This window comes from Carettochelys insculpta, chromosome 1 (assembly GCF_033958435.1).
Source record: "Carettochelys insculpta isolate YL-2023 chromosome 1, ASM3395843v1, whole genome shotgun sequence".
NCBI lineage: Eukaryota > Metazoa > Chordata > Testudines > Carettochelyidae > Carettochelys > Carettochelys insculpta.
The window spans coordinates 146,988,631-147,012,922 of NC_134137.1; the positions used below are offsets into that span (position 1 = coordinate 146,988,631).

Consider the following 24,292-nt stretch of genomic DNA (forward strand, 5'->3'; position numbering starts at 1 on the left):
TAAGTTTTGCATAAATACAGTATAGTGTCAGTAAATACAAACAAATACCGCAAATACAGTATAAGTGTACAGTCTACAATACCACTGTTGTTGGTAAATAAAGTACTCTGCGTACAATTTTGTTCGTTTATTAATATCTAATCTTGTTTTTCTTTAGCGTTATGCATTGCTCGTTATACCTCTCTATTATCCAGAATAGTTGAATATCTGACAACCTCCCAGTCCCAGGGCTGCTGGATATAAAAGAGTTTACTGTAGATTTGGGTTTTTTAGCCTTCATGTAATTCTACTTTGGATTCCAATTTTTTCACACCATTAAGTGATGGGTGGATCAGTACAATAAAAATGTGAAAAATCTGTTCAAAATATCTGTAATTTCCATATGCCTAGACTATCATCTGGAGCTATACTTTAGGTATTTAGATAAAACAGAAAAGAAGGCTTGTGCAAAGGGAAACTTTAAGAGTCTGGTTTTTATCCTTGCCATATGCTACTGCCTTCCTGACATTTTTAGGAGAGCAAAATGGTGCAAATTTAAGTTTGGTCTTATGGTTGAGATGAGTTTATTGTCTAATAACACACACAAGTGGGGATGGGTGGGTTGTGTGCATGTGCATATATATATGCTCCATCAAGTATATATACACATGATAAAGTATATGGTTTTGTCATAGATAGACGCACACACACACATACACTGTATCTGTACAACATGATGTACATGGAAAGGGTTTCATCATTGTGAACTTGGGCTAGTTTTGAAATCATGGGTGTGTGCTTTAAGGTTGAAAGTTGAACAGTCTGATGTAAGAGCACGGTATTGTTATTTTATTTACTAATGTGGGTCATCTCAAACAGATGGTGATACAACGTGTATATTCTGTGCCATGGTCATGTGTTTTGCATGTGCCATATATATTACAGAAAATTGTTTTAAGTAATGTTTTAGAGACTTTAAAGTTGTATTGTAATTCCTCCTTTGTGCATGTCTCTGTCCACAAAGCCAGATGCCTCAGAATTGTTAATCCAATTGTACAAGGTTCTGAGGGAGCCCTAAAAATTTCTGAAAATGACCAGATACATCTTGAAAAATTCCTGTTTTATGATCCAGTGTTAAAGGTCATTCCAGTGCAAGTGTTGGTCCTGTTAGGAAGCTTGGAATTTCCCTAAAGATAGAATTTCAAATGTATGACCTTTTTAGTATAAAAATGATACTCGTCCAATCTGAGTCTTGCCTATCTGACAGGTTCAATATAAGGAGGATTCAGGAAGGAAAGTATTTCTGTGGGAAATTATTTTTATGACAAAAATTTAAAAGTGCCCAGTCATTGGGCTGTTAAAATAAGTTTGTAGGAAGATGCATTAGTGGGCTGGTGATAAGGAAGGTGGCTAGTTGGACTTGAAATATTTGCTTTATGGCTCTGCAATATATCAGAAATTTCTCTGTGTGTCTGTCTACTTACCTACCTGGATAGATATAGATATTGATAAATAGGTAGGCAAGACAGGCCATCTTTGCAGAGATGAGATTTCATGTGACAAATTGCATTTATTGAATATTTTTGATTACCCAAAAGTGTAGTAGGTTTTTCACACAGTCAGATAGAATTCTGTTATTATTATTTAACTGTAAAAACAAGAATTATATTTTGTCTTAAAAATCTGTTAACTTTAATTTAATAGAGGTTTAAGGTAATTCTCTCTATAAACATCCATGATCCTAGAATTTGCTATTTTTCTTCAGAAAGGTGAGTGCCATGAGTCAAGGAGTGCACACTGTTTCACGAGTGAATAAATATTACTAATAGAATCTAGCGCCCTAAGTGCAGAATATCAGTCATGAAAATAAAAAAAAAAAAATCATTCCTATAACGTTCATTCAAGCAACCATTTCTAACTAGGCTTCAATGATTTGTAAACTTTCCTGAGAAAGGATGTCTAATTTATGTGCCATATGTAGTTCTTCCAAAGCTCCACTGTTATTCGTATTGTTATTCTTGTTGTTCTTCTGCCTAGGATGGAGGCTATAATAGATAAACCAATGCTTTCAATACCTCTTGCTAAGGGGATAGCTGTACTGTTTTAATGAAAAAAAAAAAGCCAATGTCATGATTAATGGGAAGTTGCTGTGAAAAGTGAGGAAGTTTTATCATTTTAACTATAAAATCGCAAAAAAAAAATCAAAAATTGCTTTCAGTTACACTTGTGCAATCCCATACACAGGAGTAGAATCTGATGGGCTGGTGGGGCTAGACTGTTAACTGATTCTCTTAGGAGTGTTGGAATCCTGTGAAAAAATTGCTGTTTTCACCAGGTACATTCCAAACTGACTTTCCTGCCAGTCCTGGCATGTCTCCTATATTTTCTTTTCCAACAATTCCATTTGATTTTTTTTTCCGATGGCCTTTCAATACAGTGAATTAGCCACACAGAATGATAACATATTGAACTGGTGACATGGTGCTTCACCCTGCAATTGTTATTTATTTTAGTTTGGTCTACTGAATAGTTCTGTCATTCCAAGTGGTTGCACTTCACTAAGCCAGGCAATAAATCATGTAAATAGACAATTAATTACATTTGAAATTAAGAAAGCCTACAGAAAATCAGCTCCATCTCACCACTTGGCAACTAAACTTCTCTTAGCTAATAAAAAACAAGCAATCCTGTGACATAATAAATAAAGTATTGACTTGGATTTTCTCGTTTGGTAATTACATAAGCATTTATTTGTCCTTTTAGTTATCTAAGTTACTTGAGCATGCAAAATTCCAGGTGCTTTCTTCTACAGTTTAAATAGCTTTGTCACTGGATTTAGAGTTGCCCTGTGAACTTGCCTATTCAGATAATTGTATTGGTTACCAGGTTTCCTTCATGGACTTTATCTTAAGAGCCATCAGACTTTTAAAGAAGAATCTTACTTTGAGAACTTTCTAAACTTTTTATGGTAATTGTGATTGTCCCACAGTCCTTTCCCCCAGTTTCCCAAGATGATTTCAGGAAGACCCTCAAGGCCAAATTCTGCCTTTACTGTATTTTTTACCCATCCATCCCCCATGTCATCAGCTGAATTTGGCTCTAAATCCACAGGAGATGAATAGCATGAGAAACAACTGCATTTTAATAAACCAGAGAAAGAGAGAAGTATTTTGCAAATGATAAACAGATTTGATGACACAAACTCTCTTCCTGCTCGGTAGAGAGAGCTGTTATTGTCATGCACAATTGCTTGATGGAGCCAATAATATTTCCCAGCATAAACTGCATAATAACCAGACTTGAACCTTGTGTTGTTACATTGGAAAACACTTCATTCTAATGTGAATTGTGGCTTTGGCATATTATTCATCTCTCTAATGCTCAGTTACGTGATTGTAATAAACACTTGGTCACAGGATCACAGCTTTCTCCATTAGAAACAAAAGCTTATTTTCATTAGAGTATGAAAGTATGGATCTTCACTCTGCTTTTTCTCTTACAGAAGCTGCAAAGAATCGATCCTCCTGACTGTTGTTCAACCTTACCCTGTAAGTTTCTATACTGTTTTCAGAATTAGTTTCCTAGCAACATATATGCTTTCGTCTGCCTATTTTCTGTCTGTCTCTAACTTATCTACATAACAAAAATATATGTGACACAAAGGCTGTGCCTTTCAAGATAAAATTTAAGACTAAATGCCACTGCATACATCAGTGGAACAATTTAACAGTGATTTAGATAAGAATGATAAGTTTTTGTTTGTACCAAGAGGATACCTAGTGCTTAGAACAGGAGGCTGAGTTCTGTTCCCCCCAAACACGCTGTCTGGCCAGGCAGACCAACCGGCTCTCATTGTACATCAGCAAGACAACAGTTAGTAACCAAAAATTCCTAGCTCCTATTTTAATGATGATATCTCCAGCAGTGCAGAAGCAGGAGCTCAGGACAGGTGATACAGCAGTGCCAGGACCGGGAGGGAATTGGAGAAGGTATTGGGAAGGGAGAACCCAGTCTGCATGCTGTGATGAGAGAGCTTTAGCCACTGCTGCAGTTGGAATTCATGAATACTGCCATCTTGAATCCCAGAGCTCAAAACTGAGCCACTCCATTGGCTCAATCGGTACGAGATGACAGGGATCATTCTGGCCTGCTATTGTATGAGGTGGGAGTGATGGGCGTGGCCAGACAGCGTGTTTGGGGGGAACAGAACTCAGCCTCCTATGAGCAGATGGGAATAAGGGGACTTCCAAGTAGCCGGGGTCCTTTCGAAAAGGAGCCCCGTCTGGACGAGCCGCGTCAATTTTGAAGTGCCGCTGCCGCCCACATGCTAATGATGTGCTGAATATGTATTTCATCGCTTCATTAGTAAACTTCAAAATGGCCATTTGCATGGCCATTTCGAAGTTTTGGGCCAGTGTAGACATGGCCCATATGTCATATCCCCCAGGGGTAGGACCTAACTACAGGTCTCCCATCCCAGATCCGAGACCCAGCCTCTGTTGTGCCTTCCATGCCCAATCTTTCTGAAATCAGTTTGAGAATATTGATTGATATGTTTTGCTTGGTATCTGTGGGCAAGTCCCTTAACTTCTCTGGGCTTCAATTTCCCCTTCTGGTAAATCTGTGCTGTTATAAACGAGCTGTCTGTCCATCCCTCCCACAGTAGTCATGAGCATGTTCTGGAAGAGTCCAGAATGTGATCAGTCTTCCCACCCTCCGGCTTTCTCTACCTCCCCGTGGCCTATGGTTCTCCCAGCCTCCCCCCACACCCTCCATTCCACACCCCCGCCACTGTGGCCTCCATTGCCACTGTTGCTGAGAGAGCGTGGTGATCAGTGGTAATAGTGCCATGCCCACCGCAGCACCCACTGGGCCTGCCCATGGAGCTGCTGCAAGTAAGTCTTGCCCAGCCCATGCATTGAGTGCTGGTTTAACTCCCTCATCCAGAGAGATCCCGCCGCTACCCGTGCATGGTGGGGCCAGACTGGCTGCCTTACTAAGCCAGAAGCTTGCTGGCTGCCCCCATTGCCTGAAGCACAGCTTCCCAGCGACACCTCCACACGGGCACCAGTTGCCCCTGCTCCCACTTTGCTTCAGGCACCAGTCACTCCTGAACCCCTGCCACAAAGGGGCGTGCCCTGCTATTGAGGTTAATACCTACACCTCACAGTTGCTATGAAGCATAAATGAAGATTACAATGCACTGTGAGGACTTCAGGTGAAAGGTGCTGTTTGAAAGCACTGGCACTGAGTAGTGTGACAGCACTTTATGACCAAGATCTACACAGAGCTGAGCAATCCTGTGCCTCTTTGGATCTTAATATGGAGATCAGTGAATGAAGATCTCGTCCAGGTGGGCTGTGCTATGACTCCAAACTACAGTAACCGTAATAAAGAGGGAAGGAAGAAAGGCCAGGATTCCCAAAGGACTGCATGAAGGAGGCCAGTGACATGCACACTCGTACATATGCAAACACCCCTGTATGGTCCCCTCCAGAAAACTTGAAGTCGAGTGAGCAGGAAGTTTGGCTCTGTTAAACATATGTGCAAACCAGGCACAAGAGGGCTATTTACCTGCATTCTTTTTTTTAACCTCAATATTTTTACTAATATTGAGACAGATTTTTACCTTCAGTCATGCACTTGTAGTCAGAAGTCCCACAGAAGTGTCTCTGAGCAGAATTAGGCTCACCGTGGGCTTATCTACACTTGCCCCCAACTTCGAAGGGGGCATGGTAATCAGGGTGATGGGAGAGTACTAATGAAGTGCTGTGGTGAATAAGCAGCACTTCATTAGGCTAATTCTCCCCCGGGGCAACTTTAAAGTGTCAGACTCCTCAGACTCCTCAAAATTTTAGGGCTTGGGGATGGTTTTGAGGAGTAAAGACACTTTAAAGTAGCACAGGCACTTCAAAGGGCTTGTGGCACATGCGTGCCGGCACTTTGATGTTTGACACTTTGAAGTTGCTGTGAAAATTTAAATAAATAAAGACAGGGAAAAATACTTTCCATAAACACTGGTAATATCCATTGAAAGTAGTTTTTCAAAATAAGAATTTTGCCAAGCCAATCCATCTTCCTCCCATCTGCATTAGCAGCACAAGATATCTAAGATACTCAGCCCTTCTTCTTGATGTCATTTCTCTTGTAATATCCCTTTCAATCACACAATCCCCATTCTGAGGCAGCATAACTGTCCAGTTTTCCCCAGAGTGTACTTGCATACAAAAAATTTGGCAGCATCAAATATGGGAAAATAAGACCAGAAAAAATAGCTGTACTGCATCAGACCAATGGCCCACTTAGCCCAGTATTGTGGGTTCTGATAATGGCTAGTGCTAGGTGCTTCAGAGGGAATGAACAGAACAGGCAATATTGAGTGATCCATCCCATCATCCAGTTAGTCAGAGGTTTAGGAACAACCAGAGCAAATGTTGCATCCCTGATCATCTTAGCTAATAGCTATTGATGGAATTGTCCTCAAGGAACATATCTAATTCTTTTTTGAATCCGTTTATACCTTTGGCCTTCAGAACATCCCCTGACAGTGAGTTCTACAGTTTGACTTTGTGTTAACTGAAGTATTTTCTTTAATTGCTTTTTAAGCTACTGCCTGTTAATTGTCTTGTGTATCCCTAGTTCTTATGTGAAGAGGTAAATAACACTTCCCTATTTACTTTCCAAAATTATTCACTTGATTTGTTCAATGTATGAACCCTCGACATGCCAAAGGGTTCACAAAGGTGTCTTGACAGAATCCTTCATCATACTGTTGGGAGTACGACAAGGGGGCCTATTGTTACCTTTCCTGTTCTTGATCGTAATGGACTGGATTGTGACCAGGACAACAGATCACCATCAACTAAGCATTCAGTGGACACTTTTCAAACAGCTAGAGGACATTGATTTTGCTGAAGATGGCACCCTACTTTCAAGCCAACATGAAAACATGAAAGAAAAAGTCACAACACTAGACAAAACTGCCTTGGTGACTGGACTGAGCATTAAAAAGGGAAAGCCTAAGACAATGAGGATCAACCAGTCCAACACCACCACCATCACATTGGGAGGGAATGACCTGGAAGATGTGGAGCAGTTCATCTACTTTAGGGGTGGGTGGAGGGTATTATGGGAATAGATGGAGGAACAGATAAGGATATCAGTGCAAGGCTAGGGAAAGCAACAGCTGCATTTAAGACTCTTTGTCCTATATGGAGGTCACAAATAATGTCTGCAAAAACAAAACTGCAGATCTTCAACACAAATGTGAAGAGTGTGCTCCTGTATGGATGTGAGACCTGGCTTACTAAAAAGTCATAAAATCATAAGCTACAGACACTCATAAACAGATGCCTGAGGTACATCCTTCACATCAAATGGCAAGACTTGGTCACAAATGAGGAGCTTTGGAACAGAGCAGGACAAGAACCAATTGACATTGAAATCAAGAGGAGAAAGTGGGGATGGCTAGGCCACACTCTGAGAAAACCAACATCCAGAATAGTTTGTTCTCACATGGAACCTGCAAGGAAAATGCAAAAGAGGAGGACCTTGGACAATGTGAAGAAGATCTATTGAGATTGAGGGACAGCAACTGGTGTACTCCTGGAGCCAGCTAGAAGTTTTGTCCCAAGACAGAGTGAAGCGGGGGAGACCTGTTGATGGCCTATGCTCCACAGGGAGTACAAGGATTAAGTAGTAGTAGTAGTAGTAGATTTACATTCTTTCTGCCAGTCATAACTTCATGGACCTTTATCATAGTCCCCTTAGTTGTCTTTCTTTTAAGCTGAAGAGTCTCAGCTTTTTATAAAATTCTTCCGCATAAGGAAGCTATTCCATACCCCTAATGTTTTTGTTGCCATTCTATGTACCTTTTGCAATTCTAATATATGTGTTCTGAGGTGGTGTGACCAGAATTGCCACATTATTCAAGGTATGCATGTACTATGGATTTATATAGCGGCCTTACAATATGTTTTGCTTTGTTATTAATCACCATTTTACTACCTTCTTCTTGACTGCCATTGCACATTGAGTGTCTGTTTTCAGTGAACTATATGCAGTGACTCCAAGACCTTTTTCATGAATGGTTACAACTACTTAGACCCCATCATTTCCTATGAATAGATTTCATTTGCCATTTTGTTGGACAGTCACCAAGCTTTGTCTAGTGCTGCATTATGGTCAATTGACTTATGATTGCCAGGATCGCCTTTGGAGTCTTTTTTAAAAATTGTAATTTTTATCATATAGTACAGAGGCAGATTTAAGTGATAAGTTACATATCATAATTATTATTCCTTCTGAACTTCTTGGTAAATACCATCTGGTCCTGAAGACTTACTGTTATTTAGCAGTTTGGTTAAAACCTCCTCCAACTGTCCCAAGCTGAAGTGTCAATAATCAGATTTGTCATCTTTAAGAAAAAAAAATATGGCTTAGATGTGGAGGTCTCCTATATGTCCTCTGCTGTAAAGACCAGTCCAAAGAGTTGAATATATTCTTCGCAATGGGTTTGTCTCCTTTGAATGCTCCTTTAGCATTACCATTACACAGGCTACTTCGCCCACGTCCTGCTTGTGCTTGAAAGCATTGCTGTAGTTTGTGTGTCTTTAGATAGTTTCTCTTCAAATTCTTTCTTGTCCTGCCTTATTAAACTTGTGCACAGAATTTATGCTCCTTTCTGTATTCCTCAGGATGCCTTTTTACCTCCTCTTGTACTTTGCTGTTAGCCATGGTGACACTGGTTTGTTCCTCCTTGGCTATGTCTACACTTGCCCCCTTCTTTGAAGGGGGCATGGTAATCAGGCTGATGGAAGATTACTAATGAAGTGCTGCAATGAATATGCAGCACTTCATTAGGCAAATTCTCCCCGGCAGCAACTTCGAAGTGTCAAACTTCAAAGTGCCGGCATGCCATGTAACTGCGGGCACTTCAAAGTGCTCATGCTACTTTTAATTGCCCTAGCCTCCTCCCTGCCAACACCACCACCCCACATATACATACACCCTCCTCAAACACACATTTTCTCCTTTATGCTTCTTGGACATTGAACAGGACACAGAGCTCACCTCCACGTGAGTGAGAGTAAGGGGAGTAGAAGATACCTAAGTGATCACAGGAGGTATAACTGTGCAGGAACTCAGCACAACAGTAATATAGGTACGGAGACAAATAGGCCTGGTAGAAGGGCAGGTGGTATGTCACAGCCTTCCATTAAATGTGGAACAAATATTAGGTTGCAGTAGAATGATCTAGTGTTACCTTAGTAAACTAGGATGTCTGGCAACATCTCATCATTGTTTCCTACAGAATGAACCAGTTGATTTTTCCATGATTCTTTCATTAAAATAAGTATTGTCAGTTTTTCACCTGGGAGCAATGTGCTGTCTACGTGTGTGGCCTATAACTGCACTATAAGTAGCAAAATATAATTGGTTGGCTCTGATACACAATGTTATTTTTAAAAGTTAACAAAATGCCAGGAATAGGACAGCTACTTCATCATTTAAATTCATGGGTCAAACATGGAACAGTTACTGTACACTGAAGACAATCAGATGGTGCACTGTAATAATTAAATGTCATTGTGCAGTAAAATATCTGCCTTTTCAGTTTTTACTGTTTTCATTATTTTATTGCTCACATGTGCATTCCTGCTGTTCTGAGATGCTAAGGCAAACAAGTTGAGTTGTCTCAGTGAACAGCTTCACTTATGTCTTTGTACTGGTATATTTAATTTGCCTGTGTACATTAATTGCTATTCAGTATGAGTGTGTTTACAGTTGCATTCCCCTTTCAAAAGAGGCATGCAAATGAGGTAAATCAAAAATGCAAATGAGGTATAAATTTGCATATTTGACACGTCAGCTGCATATTCTTATTTCAAAAGAGCTTCTTTTGAAAGAAGAAAGCCAGTGTAGATGCTGTTCTTTCGAAAGTAAACCCATCTTCGAAAAAATCCTTCTTCCCTTTATTTAATGGAAAGAAGGATTCTTTCAAAGATAGGGTTAACTTTTGAAAAAGCAGTGTCCACACTGGCTTTGTTCTTTCGAAAGAAGCACTTTCTAAATTAGAATATGCAAATGAGGTGTCAAATATGCAAAATTATGCCTCATTTGCATTTTTAATTTGCTGCATTTGCATATCTCTCTCAAAAGAGGAATGCAAGCGTAGACACACCCTATATGTTTATTTCTCCTCCTTTTCTTGTATTTTAATTACTTGCTAAGTTTTGTTTCATGAAATTGGCCTGAGGGACAGGAACAACTCAAAACATCAATGAATTTTGTTGGACTAAGACATCAACACATTCTTGTGTGAATACAGTGTTCCCTATTTCATGTCCAGCATGGAATATGTTTTGTTTTGTAGTAAACTAAAGATTAAGCATAGGCAGTAGGTGCTGGCAAACCTAAACTAGAGGTTGGATATATACAAATATGTATAGCCTTTTCAGCTACCTTATTTTCCAAACATAAGACTCTGGGGCACTGATTTGACATACACTTTGCCAAAGTGACTTTTCCTTCCCTTTTCTGTTGGTTTGACCCTGATGTTTTGTTTCGGAGCTGCTAAATGTTCCTTTTCCTTAGCATCAGTTAAGCTACATTGTGGCAGTCCTGCTTCTGAGAGGAGTCTGAGCAGGGCTTGTGCAAAATGGTAGAAAGAGTTATCCATCTCAGAATTTCATAAAAACTGTGATTTGGGTGCAAAAAATGCTCTACATTCTGAAATTTCCCATTTTCGACGTGAAAACAATTTCACTTAAATCTGGACCCAATTTTGAAATATCAGCTTAATGAGAAAAGTAATGAAACAATGTATGCGAGGTAAAATCTTTTTAGAAAAACTTCTACTGGTGAAAGAGACAAGCCTTTGAACTTTTTAGATCTTTTTTCTGGATCTGGGAAAGGTACACTCACCTATCTTGTCTCTAGTATCTTGTGCAAAACTGCAATAATAACACTGCAGATAACAATAGTAGCAGTTCAGTAGAATAATTCTTACTCTGTAGGAGTGATATCGAAGTTCTTGATGATGAAAAGAGGTCCACAAATGTAGAGAGCCCCACTGAGGTTTATGAGACTGTGAGTTTTTGATTAGGATTAGATTGTGTTGTGCAGATTGCAATGTCAAGTATATGGCTAGCCATGGGGTGCAAAGGAGGTATTCGGTCTTCACCCTTTTATCACCTCCAAACAAACCTCTGCAGTTGTATAATTCAATCTTGTTCAGAGACCAGACTGACTAAGATACCATATGAGAACCTTCAGCATGCTATCTGTTGGGACTGGGTTATTAATGAAGCTGTCCCTCAGAATAAACTCAAACCATAGGAAGAAAAGTATTTTTGTTTGTTTATACACAAGTAAACATGATACAAGCACAAAAATAAATCTGAATTCTAAACAGAAAGAATTGTTATTGGCATTATTTACGTTCTGCTAGTATTAGTTTTTCCTTCACATATTCTCATTCCTCCATCGAGGTCTAATTAGGGTACTTTTAACATAGACAATGCAAATCTCTCAAAATGACAGACACATTGCATCAGTGTATATACCTCCTGCTTATGGTCATTACCTGAGAATAATGAGTTCCATTTGGCTAGAAGATGATGCATCAGAAAAAAAATGAGTCTGCCACTCTATGATTCATTAATCCTTGATATGCTCAGGCTACAAATACAAAGATGTTAAAATGGAAATAACTTGCTGCGTATCACTATCTTGTTATTGGTCATCTCTAGTTAGACAGACACATTCTGAATGTTTAAAAAAGCTTTTTGTATTTTTATTTTCTGAATTAGTTCATCAGCTTTTAGGATGAAAATGGCAAGAGTCAGCTTGATGTGGCCATGAAAACAATGAGACACATATGTCATAGTATGACAAAATGCAGAGGCCTCACCATTATTATAATTCTTAACCAGCTGGGCCCATTCAATCCAAATCGTTCTCAGGGCTGTTGTAATACATATTTTCACTTGATACATATGGTCCTGGTTTCTACAAATCTGAGGGCAGGCATGAGAGAGAAGGCACCTCTGCACCTTCAGGCCTCCCTAGGGTCCCTGATTCAAAGTCCCAGCATTCTCCTGTCTTGGCTGAAATGAGCTCTCTAGGCTGTCCAGAACATAGAGGCACACTGCCAGTCCATTGTGTTTCAGGGACTTCATATTGAAACCTCTTTAAACTGCAGATAGCTTTGATAACAACTCCTGCCAAGCAGTTACAGAGCAATTTAAGCTCCCTAACAAGATTTCTGAGATGCCAAATGGAAAATGAGAAGACCCACACAGCAATGTTGCCAATATTGCCCCTTGGGGAAAAAAAAATCCTTTCACTCTCCAAACAAAACTTGTCACCTCATCTAGCCCCCTAGCATCATAAGAAATCTAGCTGGTGTGTGTGTGTGTATGTGATGTCTCTCATAGGATCCCACCTCTCTGCTAACTGATCCCCCTAAATTAGGCCAGTCCATAAACTCTGCATCCAAATTGTGTCTCCTTCCTTCAACTTCAGGGCTCACAACCATCTTTTCTTTCCTTGTTAGTTTCTTAGGCTACATCTACACTACTCTGGAAGTCTGACTCATTTGGGGCTGATCTTCTGGGGTTCGATTTTGCACATCTATTCTGCACACATGAAATCGACCTCTCAGGGGTTGTAGTCAAGCCCTGTACTTCTCATGAGATGTGAGGACTAAGGGAGGTCAGCTGTAGAAACGCTCCAGTCAGCCTTCCCATGTATAGACAGACAAGCTAGCTGAGCACAGATATGTCAATTTTAGCTACTCAATTGGTGTAGCTAGAATTGTGTATCTGTGGTCGACTTTCTTAGTGTAGCGGAGATGTAGCTTTAGAGGCAGCCTGCCATAATGCTGCAACACTTTTGCTGTCCCAGGCCTGTCTTCCACTCTCCCCCTTTGTTCACCTTCCTATATAGGTGGGCTTGTTCACTGTATTGGTGAGAGATGTTGGTGTACGCCTCCATGATTAGTAGTTCCGGCATCTGCTGTGGGGTGGGGTGCAGTCAGCATGATTGTTATCAGAGAAGACTTTCCCCTCCTTTTGGCCTTTCCTCAGTGTGGGGTTTGCAAAGCCCATTATGAGCAAGTAAGGGCCAGGCAAGACCAGAACCAAACTGATGATTTGCCAGCATTAACAGCAAGCAGAAACTGCCCTCTTTCTCCTTCCTAGTCAGGGGACAGCCAGTCAGCCACTGGCAGAAGTAGAAAAGTCAGGCTCCATTAGAAAGATACCATGTGGGACAGCAACCCCACACATAGGAGGAGGGAAGGAATAAGAGAGAAGCATCACCCTCCTTCTCCCCCACACATACACACACGCTGCAGAGAGAGTGAGTGGAGTTAGAAGGGTGTGTAGCCCTCCCCCAGCCACCCTTTTGAGGAATATGCCCCTTCTCCCCTCCCGGAGGATGGAGAGTTTCTCCATTGTTTCCAGACATGTCTAAGTCACTCCCTGGCTACCAAAGACAGCATTTTCAGAAGAGCCTCATCCTATACAATTCTTCTTTGCTCTAAAGCATCTCAGCAGAAGGTTTCAACTTCTGGGTATTTTACTGTGCAACATGAGTCATTGGGCGCTTACGTGGACTGTGAAATCTTACTCTGTGGTTTGTGTTTACTTTGTGTTTGGTTTTCCCTTGTGTAAATGCTTGTTTTGACCAATGAATTTTGAGAGCAGATATGGGCAAACAAACCCTGGCAAAATAACATCCTACAACCCCCCCAAACTGTCTTCTTCCAGAATCAATCCTTTATTCGGGTATGGATCTTTTCTACCTCAAAAGATATCTGATTCAGGGTCCCTGGCATCTTACCCCAAACTTTAGTATCCCAGACTTCTATCTACATTAGTGCTTTTCATGTTTTGCTGCAGTGACTGTGTGCGCCTTGGGTTATATTTCCCCAGCTACATTAGCTTGCATTTTTTTAAACTGAATCTCATTTTGTTGTTTCTGGGTCAATGTTTCTAATCTTTTCTGATCTGTCTGTATTATTTAACAGTCTTCACTGGTTTTTGCAACTCATGCCAATTAGTCTTATCTGAGAATTTCCTGCCATGTAACATTTCTAGTATACAGTATACAGTCAGAGCTGTCAGAGACCGGGCAAATAGGCATGGTCTGTAGATCTGAGAAAGAGAGATATTTGACGTCCTGGCTCAAGTTTGGATTCAGAGAACTGGAATGACTCCGGGGTTTACTAACAGGGTACAGACCGTTTTACTACTAGTGCACCCAGTTTGTATTTGCTGATATCAGTAGTTGCCATAGTTATTGCCGCTTAATGGCTATTCAGTAATATGTGCATGAAATGAGTTTCTGGTGTCAGTCTAGTTTCCAGAAGCCAAGTGTCTAGATCACAAAAAATAAAACTTATACAAATCTTAGCAAAAGCCACGGACTGGAAGGACATGGAGGCTAAACTAACTAGACAGAGTTCGACGCATAATGTCAGGGAGTTTTGAAATCATATATTACTACACTTAGTGCGGTGATAACAGAGAATTTATTCCAGGATTATCAGTCCACATATCTGCTAACACACACACACACAAACACACCAACCAAGCCCCTGAATGTTGGAATTCTACAGAGCTAACAAAAAACACTCTTCAATGACTAGGAATGGGATTTTTCATAATATGCTCATTATTGGCCTAACTCAACCGTTGAAGCCAGTGGGTAAAATCTGAAACCCATTAGAACCAATGGCAGAACACCCATTGATGTTACCAAGACTGGGATTTCACTCAGGGTACATCTACACTACCTAGTAGATTGACCCTGACTAAGTCGATCTTCCAGGGTTTGATTTTGTGCATCCAGGGTTCAGTGTTGCATGCCTAGTGGGGACACGTTGACCCCTGTATTCCTCAATCTCACAAGGACTAAGGGAGGCTGCTGCGAGTGTTTCTTCTATTGACCTCCCTCGGTGAGGACAGCCAGGTCAGTTGAGCTGCCATTGACACCAGCCCATCTTTATATAATTAGTGCTGCTATAGCAGTGGGACAGCAGCTGTGGGGAGCCCTGGAGGTTGGATATGCAAAGCAACAAGGGGCGGGGCAGCGCTGCCTGCTGCTTTAACCCCCATGCACAGGTCTGCAGCATGGCAGCGGCAGTGAGGGAGGCAGGCAGAGTTCCCTGCACTTTAAGCCCAACGCAAGTCAGCAGAGCAGTGGGGATGGGGAGCAAGAGTTCCCTGCTGCTTGAATCCCACCCATGTCCACCGAGTGTCACAGGGGGTGGGGGACGGGGGAGTGAGGCAGAACTCCCTGCTGCTTTACGCCTAGTGCTCAGCTCATCCAGCCCTTCCCAAGCAGCTCTTCCCCTTGCTCCATCATTATGGGATCTCACTCTAGCCCAGATCGTCCCCCAGGACCTCTTCTGAGTGGGGGGTGTATTTGGTCCCCTGTTAATTGAGGTGGAATTTGTTTGCTCTGGCCACTTCCCTCTCTGTCCCCTCCTTTCACCCCTCCCTAGGGTGTCCAGTCACATACACGCACAGTCCTGTCTATGTGTGTGTCACTCTCTAAAGTAGCAATGACAACAGTACCTGTGTTGGAAGGTGAGTGTGACACAGATCCAGGACAATGTGTGTGTGAATGTGTGTGAGTGTGTACATGCATGTGTGTGAGTGTGACAGATACATACACAGTCATACACACACTCACACGCATTGTCCTTTCTCTGTGCCACACTCACCTCTCAGTACATACTTGTGTTGTTGTCATTGTTACTACTTGACACTTCCTGTAATGCAGGTGGGGAGTGCAATTGACAAAAGTAGTCTAGAAGATTTTGCAACTGGGGGTCAGTGATCAATTCCATATCGTTATGTACGAGTTTCCAAAAATGAGAGAATGAGGGAAGTATCTGCATTATTTTTTTATAAATATCATGTGCACTTCAGTATAGCCAAAAGAGGCTGCAAGGGGAAAACCAGGAAGCAATGAGTTAATGGCAAAGGTGAAGTACTATTTTAAAGAAAGCTAAAGGTCCTTGGAGTTAAAAATGGGGAATAACCCTGCCTTGTTCCAACTCGACTGGAAAAGTTTGTTCTTCCCAGGCCAGCCTAAGATCAAAAGAGATCCTGGTGCCTTAAAGATGCTGTCTTAGGCTTGGGCTACACGAGGCAGGTAAGTCAGTTGCAGATGAGCAATTCTAGCTAAGGCAATTGCATAGCTAGAATCAACTTGTCTGCAATCGACTTACATGGCCATCTTCACAGAAGGAAGGTCAACGGGAGAGTTTCTCCCATTTACCTCCCTTTCTCCTCATGATATTGAGGAGAACGGGGTCAACTGCTGACCCCAGACAGGCTGATTTTGCGGATCTCTACCAGGTGCAAGAAATCAAACTCTGGAAGATTGATCCTGACTGGGTTGATCTTCCAAGTAGTGGAGACATAGTCTTAGGGAAGAAAGGGGGCTGCTCAGTAGGCAGATGCCAGGAGACAGAGAGGGAGAGACAGGCAGCATGCTGCAATAGGACAGGCTGCTTCTCACAGTCCAGTATGGAAGTAACTGGGCTGAATGGCACTTACCATAGTTCACAAGGAAAAACTAAAGTTTAAGTAAAGGGAAATAAACATTATAGACGTTTATTGTTTACTCAACATTCTGTGTGCCTTTGGGTGGATAACAAATGCTGTGGGTTAAAGAAGATTTTCTGAGTCCCTTTAATTTCAGTTACAGGTTCTCAGAGCGAAAGGCCTCACAGCTTTGGGGCTCTTATCCAGAGATCCAGTCTAGGAGTGGTAGGACCAAATGGCTCCACCCAAAAGAGAGTGCTGGTAGCAAAATTTGTCCCATGGAAAGGGAGAGGTATGCGTCAGAGAGTCTAAAGGAGGTCTAAAGCACAGCATGCCCTTTAGTCACGACAGTGATGCCAAGTGTCAGCTTCTGGGGCATCACTTCTAAGTCTTCCACGTAAAGCATGTGGAATAGAGGGCAACACTGGTAGTGTTCAGGTTTCTGTTTGGTTTTAGGAAGAAGAGGCTTTTGATGTCTGGGGGATCCTTTTGAAAGGCCCTGGCTACATGGGCAGCGTTAGTTCTGAAAGCAGCACTTTCAAATTGCGTGCAGCCACCATTATGCTAATGAGGTGCTGCATATTCATGTCAATGCCTCATTAGCATCTTCCGAGCTCCCTCATTACCATGCCCCTTCCAAAAGGAAGGGTTAGTGTAAACGTAGCTTGTGTGTAAGTCTACATAGTGCACATTAAACAGTACAAAAGTTTCCATTTGATTTTTTGAATGAAGGGTCACTGACTGGTCACTGATCAGAGCTCTCTCATGCAATCAAGCGTGGTTGGCAGCAATCAATAAAAAAGCCCCATGAGGAGTTCCCAGTGGCTCTGTGAGCACTTTATATTGCTCCGGTTTGGTCACCGAATGAGTTGTAACCTTGCACAGCATGTGTCTGTAGCTAATTTGTCCATACCTCTAGTAATATTATGTTTTTTATTTAATTGCCATTATTCAATTAACAATGCACAGAGCATACACTCATATAACTGGGATACTTGACAAATGAAAAATTGTAGATTGTTGGTCAGGGAGGCAAGAAGGGTAGATTATGCTTTGAAAATTATATGAAGTTTTTTATTTATTTTTCCAGTCTCCTAAATCAGCATTTATCAGTGCGGCAAAAAAGGCAAGGTTGAAGTCCAACCCCGTCAAAGTGCGCTTCTCTGAAGAAGTCATTATCAATGGCCAGGTTTCGGTGAGTACCAAGCCATTTTAACATGAAGAATGAATGAGAGAGTTTCAGTCAAGGCACTCTATAAAGTTCTAAAGGGAGAAAAATAAACAGTACGTACAACTTTGATGTAGAAAATATAGTAGAAGTTTTGGAGAGGTGCACTTTAAAATAGCTAAATAAATTAAAGCCTGTTAATAAGACCCAGAGCACTACAAGCATCTTTTGACCTTCGGTAAATATAAAATTTAAAATTCCAGTAAGGCTATAGTTCATATGGCTCAAACCTTAATTTAGCTTGGGATCTGGCTTTTGTTCTGTAGATGTTTGGCTGTTTTTCATTGTTATTTTAAAGGCAATTTTGTTACTGGAAATTACCTTTGGAAAACTCCAGTGTAGTAGTGTGTCAGGAAAACAAATTAGCACTAACATAAAGACCACTTTAAAACTGAGTTTATCTACTTTGAGTCATTCTTTCTCTAACATGGCCCCAGGCAAAGTCATTCCTCCTTCCAAAGTCACAGCTTTTTAAAGATGAACACCTAGGTTGCTTGCTTGTTTTGTAAAGTGCCAGGAGACAGATGAATCATTTGGCATCTTCTGAATTCTTAATTTACATAGAGCAAACTCATAACTTTCATTATGTTAATTGGCAATTTCACTTTGAAAAACCAATAATCAGGTTCTGTTGTCCCTACCCCATGAATAAATCAAATTTCCCTTTAACATTACAATCCCCATCCTTGCCTGTCTCTCTCAATAGAAACAGGCAGTATACACTACTGTGTGTGTATGCTACTACTTGCACTTTGTTGCTGGCAACACAATGATGAGACTCTGCCACACTAGTGAGGTTGTAATAGATTAAAAGTATGGTAAATTAGCATTCTTAGTCAAAGAAACAATGGTTTTTATTTTTAATTTAAAATCTTTTTTATCTGTTTCAGTTTTAAGATTTAATTTTCACAGGTACAATAAACAGGAAAACAGTATTCACACAGAGTCATAGTAGTAACGTGTAACATCAACTTTTACCCATACAGTTCAAGTAAAAAAGTATTTTATGGTTTTGTCTGCATAAACTACACTTTCTTGCAGATTATTATTGTAGAAAACAAAGCAAGAGTGCAAAAGGACATTTAAAATTGTTGAATTCCCAGGGAATTTGTACTGCATTTTTTATCATTTATAAACAACCAACTGAATCATTTTCACATGAAATTTCTGCTCTAAATGAGGACAGAACTTTCATTATGGTAATCATTGTATAATCATATTTATCAATTACAGAAACATAGTTTCAGCACCATTGGCATGCAGTCTAACAACTGGTGAGGTTGTCTGATATTGCCAATCACTGGAGTCTCTTGAGGCCATGCATTGCTAATTCTACTTTGGGTTTAATCCAACATACCAATTTTCAGATGTCACCAGCCTTCCCCGCTGCATGCTGTTTTTCCCTATAAAATAAAATGTACGTTCTTGTTGCATGCAATCTGAGGTTGTATTCTAATTCATTAATCTGTTTAACAGGAAACTGTTAAGGACAATTCACTTCTCTTCATGCCAAATGTATTGAAGGTGTATCTTGAAAATGGGCAAACCAAATCCTTCCGTTTTGACGGCAGTACTTCAATAAAGGTAGGCTAATGTACCAAACCTCTTAACATACACTGCCCAAGATGCCATTAAAACATTCTGTAAGGCCTCTGTAACAGAAAAACAAAAACTCGACTAAACTCAGAATTCGAGCCTGAGCCTGAACCATTGTGTTCCTTCATGGCTGGCTTCACAGATGTGAGCAGTAAAGAAGCACAAGCAGTCCTTGAACTTACAATGCTATTGGTTCCTGAAAATTACGTCTTAAGTCCAAACACTGTAACTTGGAACAGGAATCGGAACATTGTAACTCGGAACAGGGCATTGTGAAGTTGAAATCGACAACAGAAGTTGAAACAGCTTGTTGATTTAAAAATGTCATAAGTGCAATTCATTGTAAACTTATAGACTGCTTTTAGAAAGATTCTGCTCTCTTTTTCTACCAATAAAAGCATAAAGTTGTATCAATGAAGCAAAAATAGAGGTGACAATTTTAATGTGGTTACAACTTAATGAAATATTCATGGACCTTGCTGTGGTTTGATATTCAGCCAAATGTCAGCATAATTTGTCAGCAAAGTCAGAAGGTAAGAAGATTAAGATGTTGGTTGCTAATTGAAAATCATCTAGCCTGGAGTCTAATGAAATCAGGTCAGGATAATGTGGGGTTATTCTGACAATCCATTGTTCATGTCAATGTATTGTGTTCTTTTCTTCATTGTATTTCACAGAGAGGCAAAATCACAAGGTGAAGTTGTGACATACGTTTAACGTAAATAAGGACGAGAGCAGGTTCTGGTCACTTTTAGGTATGCTATTATACCACGCTCTGAGCAAAGCCAACAGCTTCCACGGGCCTGGAGGCCAGGTGGCAGAGGAAATGGCTCCCTGTCCCCAGAAGGTGTGGAGCCAAGAGTAGAAGGGGAAGGGCTTTAGGGCAGTAGGCCTGGGGACCTCCACACTCCCTCAGAGATGTGCACAGATTTGCAGCACAGCACTGCCACCATGTATCAAAGGGCCCAGAGCTCCAGTTGCCACCACTGCTGAAGTAGCAGCAGTAGTGACTATTACCCCGGACCCCTTTGAAAGGCTGGGTCCCAGGGCAACTGCCCCCTTTGCTGCTTCCCACCCATCAGCAGGCCTGCTCACTCACCACTGTAATATCTGAGTGCCTTCCTATAGTGTATTAAAAATATGAGTAACAACAGTCGTGTTTATTTCCCCGTGTGTTCAATGGAGTGTTTTGTTTGGTGATATTGTACACACATCTTGCTACCTATGTTAGAGAAACCCAGGTCAAAAAAATGCCCTTTGCTGTTAAAGTGGAAGGTTTGTCATTGTCCTTAGTCCCTGTGGGAATTCCTTCTACAGTCTAGGACCATTGCTCAGCAAAGTTCTGTCAGGATGACTTGTCTGTCAGAATCACAGGTGAGTTCTCAAAGTACTGTGGTGATGAGGATCAAATACGTAGATAAAAGGGTGACTTGAGGGATTTCTTCTTTTCCACTTCAGCACCTGATGTCTTCTATCACAACTGTTTGTTCAAATATTTCCAATTTTATTCTATCAACATGATTTGCATAGTGATTCTTTCGTGATGTTTGATCAGTATGATCTCAGTTTTCTGGAACTGCAGTGGTGAGGAGAGATTTTTCCTGAAGTAAGGCATGGAAATTTTGATTAGATGGTTATAAGTTACTGGAACTGGGGGAGAGAATTGGTTAGAAATGAATATCAGGTACTATATAGATTAAAGAGCAAAAAGGGAGCTGGTTTTAGTAATTGGATGCATGCACATCTATTAGCATATTCAGAATAGCAATTAGTAAACAGCACGCATATCACTGTCATTATTTACTTCTCTTTAGCAAACTCCTTTCTTCAAATGACTATGATATTTGTTGCGTTTGAGCGTAAATTAGAAGTGTCAATATGAGTAAATGGAATGGGTAGGTTTTAAATTCTCTCTGAGTCAGCTTAGTAACATATTAACTTACATTACGTAGTTGGTAGTTTGCAACTGATTAATGGCATGGCTTATTGTTTTTTTATGGTTTAGAGACTCCTATCGAATCACTTTCTCTCTGTCTCGCATGTGCGCGCACACACACGCGCACACACACACTCACCACCCTGTTCCAATTTGTTATAATTCCATGACCTATTAATCCACCTAAGCAACTTTTGGTCTAATTTCTGTTAAAGTACTTGGATTCATCATATGCTCCCTTCAGTAAATCCTATCCATTTGCCCCAGTGCACATCTAACAATCATTGGGATAGATGTAAATGCTTTAATTATTTTGTCAGTATATAGTGAATCTGCATTTCAATGGCGATTTTATAATGTAATCCTCTGTCATTTCACTTACCAAAACAAAAATAATTGTTGAATGATGTTAAAGATCTAGATATGCTTTATATATCAACATAGAAAGTAAAGTGATAATTAGGGATAGTTGAACAGATTTGGGTGAAAAAAAGACTGGATTTAGACAATTTGATATTTAGTTGTAATTTTAAAAACAATTACACATGAAATGATCACCCTTATTTTAACATTTATGTTGGTGTGAAAGAGTTTAGTTATAATCCTCCTCCACCTCGCTTTTATAATGAGAAAAAAAAAAACTAGCTCTGGAAGTGCTGCCTAGGAGGCATGTCATCATTGTTGACTTCATTTTGATCATTTTAAAATATGTATATACAGCTCTATAATGCAGGGTTGTTAATGTCTTTTACCAAGAAATGTGACTGCACAGTTAAAAAACACCCAAACCCTTTAGTATAGGAACAAATTCATTTTCATCACTTGAAATCTGTGAGAGTTGTGTCCAATCTCACCATATGACACGGCTGTTCCCATTTTGAAATATGGAAGTTTATGTTCTCTCTTTTGGAGGGAGATATTGCCTATTTGTAGGTTAATCTCAGGCATATAGTTTTAGAATTGTGTGAACATAATTTACATGTTCATTTGGCACAAACACCATCCATTATGGTAAGTCTATATCCAACACACATTTTTCACACACAGTTCTAAAAATCTGGTCCCAAATGTCTGGAGCTAGACACGGAGAAGCCTAAACATAAAGGATCTATTCTCCACTTGTGTTTGTATCTTGTATAATTGCTTACAGCTGTGCAAAGTGAGAGTAAAACACAATCATTCTAACTGGGAATATTTATGTTTTGCTTTATACTTACGTAAATGACCAGACAATCTGCAAGGCAATGGAAAATCGGGCCCAAAGCCTTCCATGATTTTAATCACATTTTATAAATCTTCTCTTAATTAGGATGTTATCTTAACACTCCAAGAAAAACTGTCCATCAAATGTATTGAACACTTTTCACTCATGCTGGAGCAGAGGGTTGAAGGAGCTGGAACCAAACTTCTCTTGCTCCATGAACAGGAGATGCTAGCTCAGGTCTGTATAATTATACATGCAGGTAGATACTAATGATATTCAGTAAAATCTGTAAATTATCCACCCCTCTGATTTCTTATGTGAATGAATTACAGTGCACTGAGTAAAGTAATACCAGCCTCTGCACATGATTATTGGTTATAATAGCGGGACTCTCTCAGATTGCCAGTTTGTCTGTTTATTCAGTTTATGAAAACTCATGTAAATGCTTATGATTTAGTCTCATGTACCCCAGTTGGTTACGAAGACACTTCTGTGTAAATTAAAGGTGTCTTTAGCAAAATGTTCCAACAAGCTTAAAGGTCTTATGGAAAAATAATGATAACTATCAAGGGTCTTATGATTATGTAATTAAAGAGTGTGCCATCACGCATCTGCCCCAAGAGGCCTGTGCAAACTGAATTCTGGTGTTTCCTAACTTTTGAGTGCTTAAGTTGTGCAACTTTAATCCGTGCTGCCACTGCAGCCAGATGCCCACTGTTTTTGCTTTATTATGCCTCATGTAGGTTCTGGGGCAGCTGAGGAGGCAGTGTGTGCTATTCAGCTTCCTGGGTTTATCAATAATCTCCCTGGGGACCAGAGAGATTACTGATGGACCCAGGAAGCTGAACAGCAAATATCGCCACTTCAGCGACCCCAGAACCTGCGTATCAGAAGGCATATCAGAAGTGCAAGTGTGTCTGCAGGAAAGGACACCGTCATTCTATGGCTTTTCCCAGGTGGCTTAAGATCTGGCGTGGGGAATGGATAGAAAGGGAGATGCGGAGAGGTTGTAGCTGGCCAGGAGCTTCTCTGGGTGGGGTGAGGCACAGGGCTTCTCCAGGTAGATGAGGTGAGCCCCAGAGCTTCAGCCACTCTGGGGTTCCTGTGGACAAGGGGAGGGCACTCAGGCCTTCTCCAGGCAGGGAAGGGAGCTCATTGCTACAGCCATTGGGGAGCAGGTGGTTTCAGCTGCTGGAGGGATACATGGGGCTCAGAGCTCCAGGCCTGGGGGCACGAGCAGAAGGGCAGTACTTCAGTTTACTATCGTACACTTGCCACTCACAATGTTTTATTGTAGCATAAATGGAAAATGACCATTTCCTCTCATTGTCCCACAAAATACTTGGCAGCTTCTCTTTATGTTACCATGTAAATATTCTCAGCCTGCTTTTATTTTTCTAATAAGTGTTATGCTGCCTTTTGAGCAAAGAAATTTATCACTGGGGGTGGTGGATGTCTCTATTGTTATCACATAGTGCTAGCGTCTTGGGAGAAATCTCTTGATCTGAACACATACAGTTAAAAAGGTGCTTAACAGTGATTAGTTCAAACCCCTTTAAGGGTCTTACAAAAACCAAGGTTTTTTCCCCCCACTCTGGAATCACTACCCATTGCTTTACTTTCTCAAAAAAGTAATTTCAATACAATGTTCTTGCAATTCCCTGTCAACTAATGTTCTGTAAGTGAGGAAAAGCTTAAAAACAAACCTACTTAATTTCTTACTTTGAAGGCTGCCAGACCAAATACTTGGACAACATACAGTGGACATGTCTTAAAGTGAAGTC

At 40.6% G+C, this 24,292-nt stretch overlaps 1 protein-coding gene across 1 annotated transcript in view; it reads left to right on the forward strand.

Annotated features, from left to right (window-relative positions):
* Positions 1-24,292, forward strand: part of FRMPD4 (FERM and PDZ domain containing 4) — a 180,643-nt gene that overhangs the window by 137,968 nt on the left and 18,383 nt on the right. Inside the window, exons 4-7 of the mRNA XM_074983345.1 lie at positions 3,482-3,527; positions 17,635-17,739; positions 19,249-19,356; positions 22,614-22,745. Coding sequence (XP_074839446.1) covers positions 3,482-3,527; positions 17,635-17,739; positions 19,249-19,356; positions 22,614-22,745 — 391 coding nt within the window. The remainder of the gene's footprint in view (positions 1-3,481; positions 3,528-17,634; positions 17,740-19,248; positions 19,357-22,613; positions 22,746-24,292) is intronic.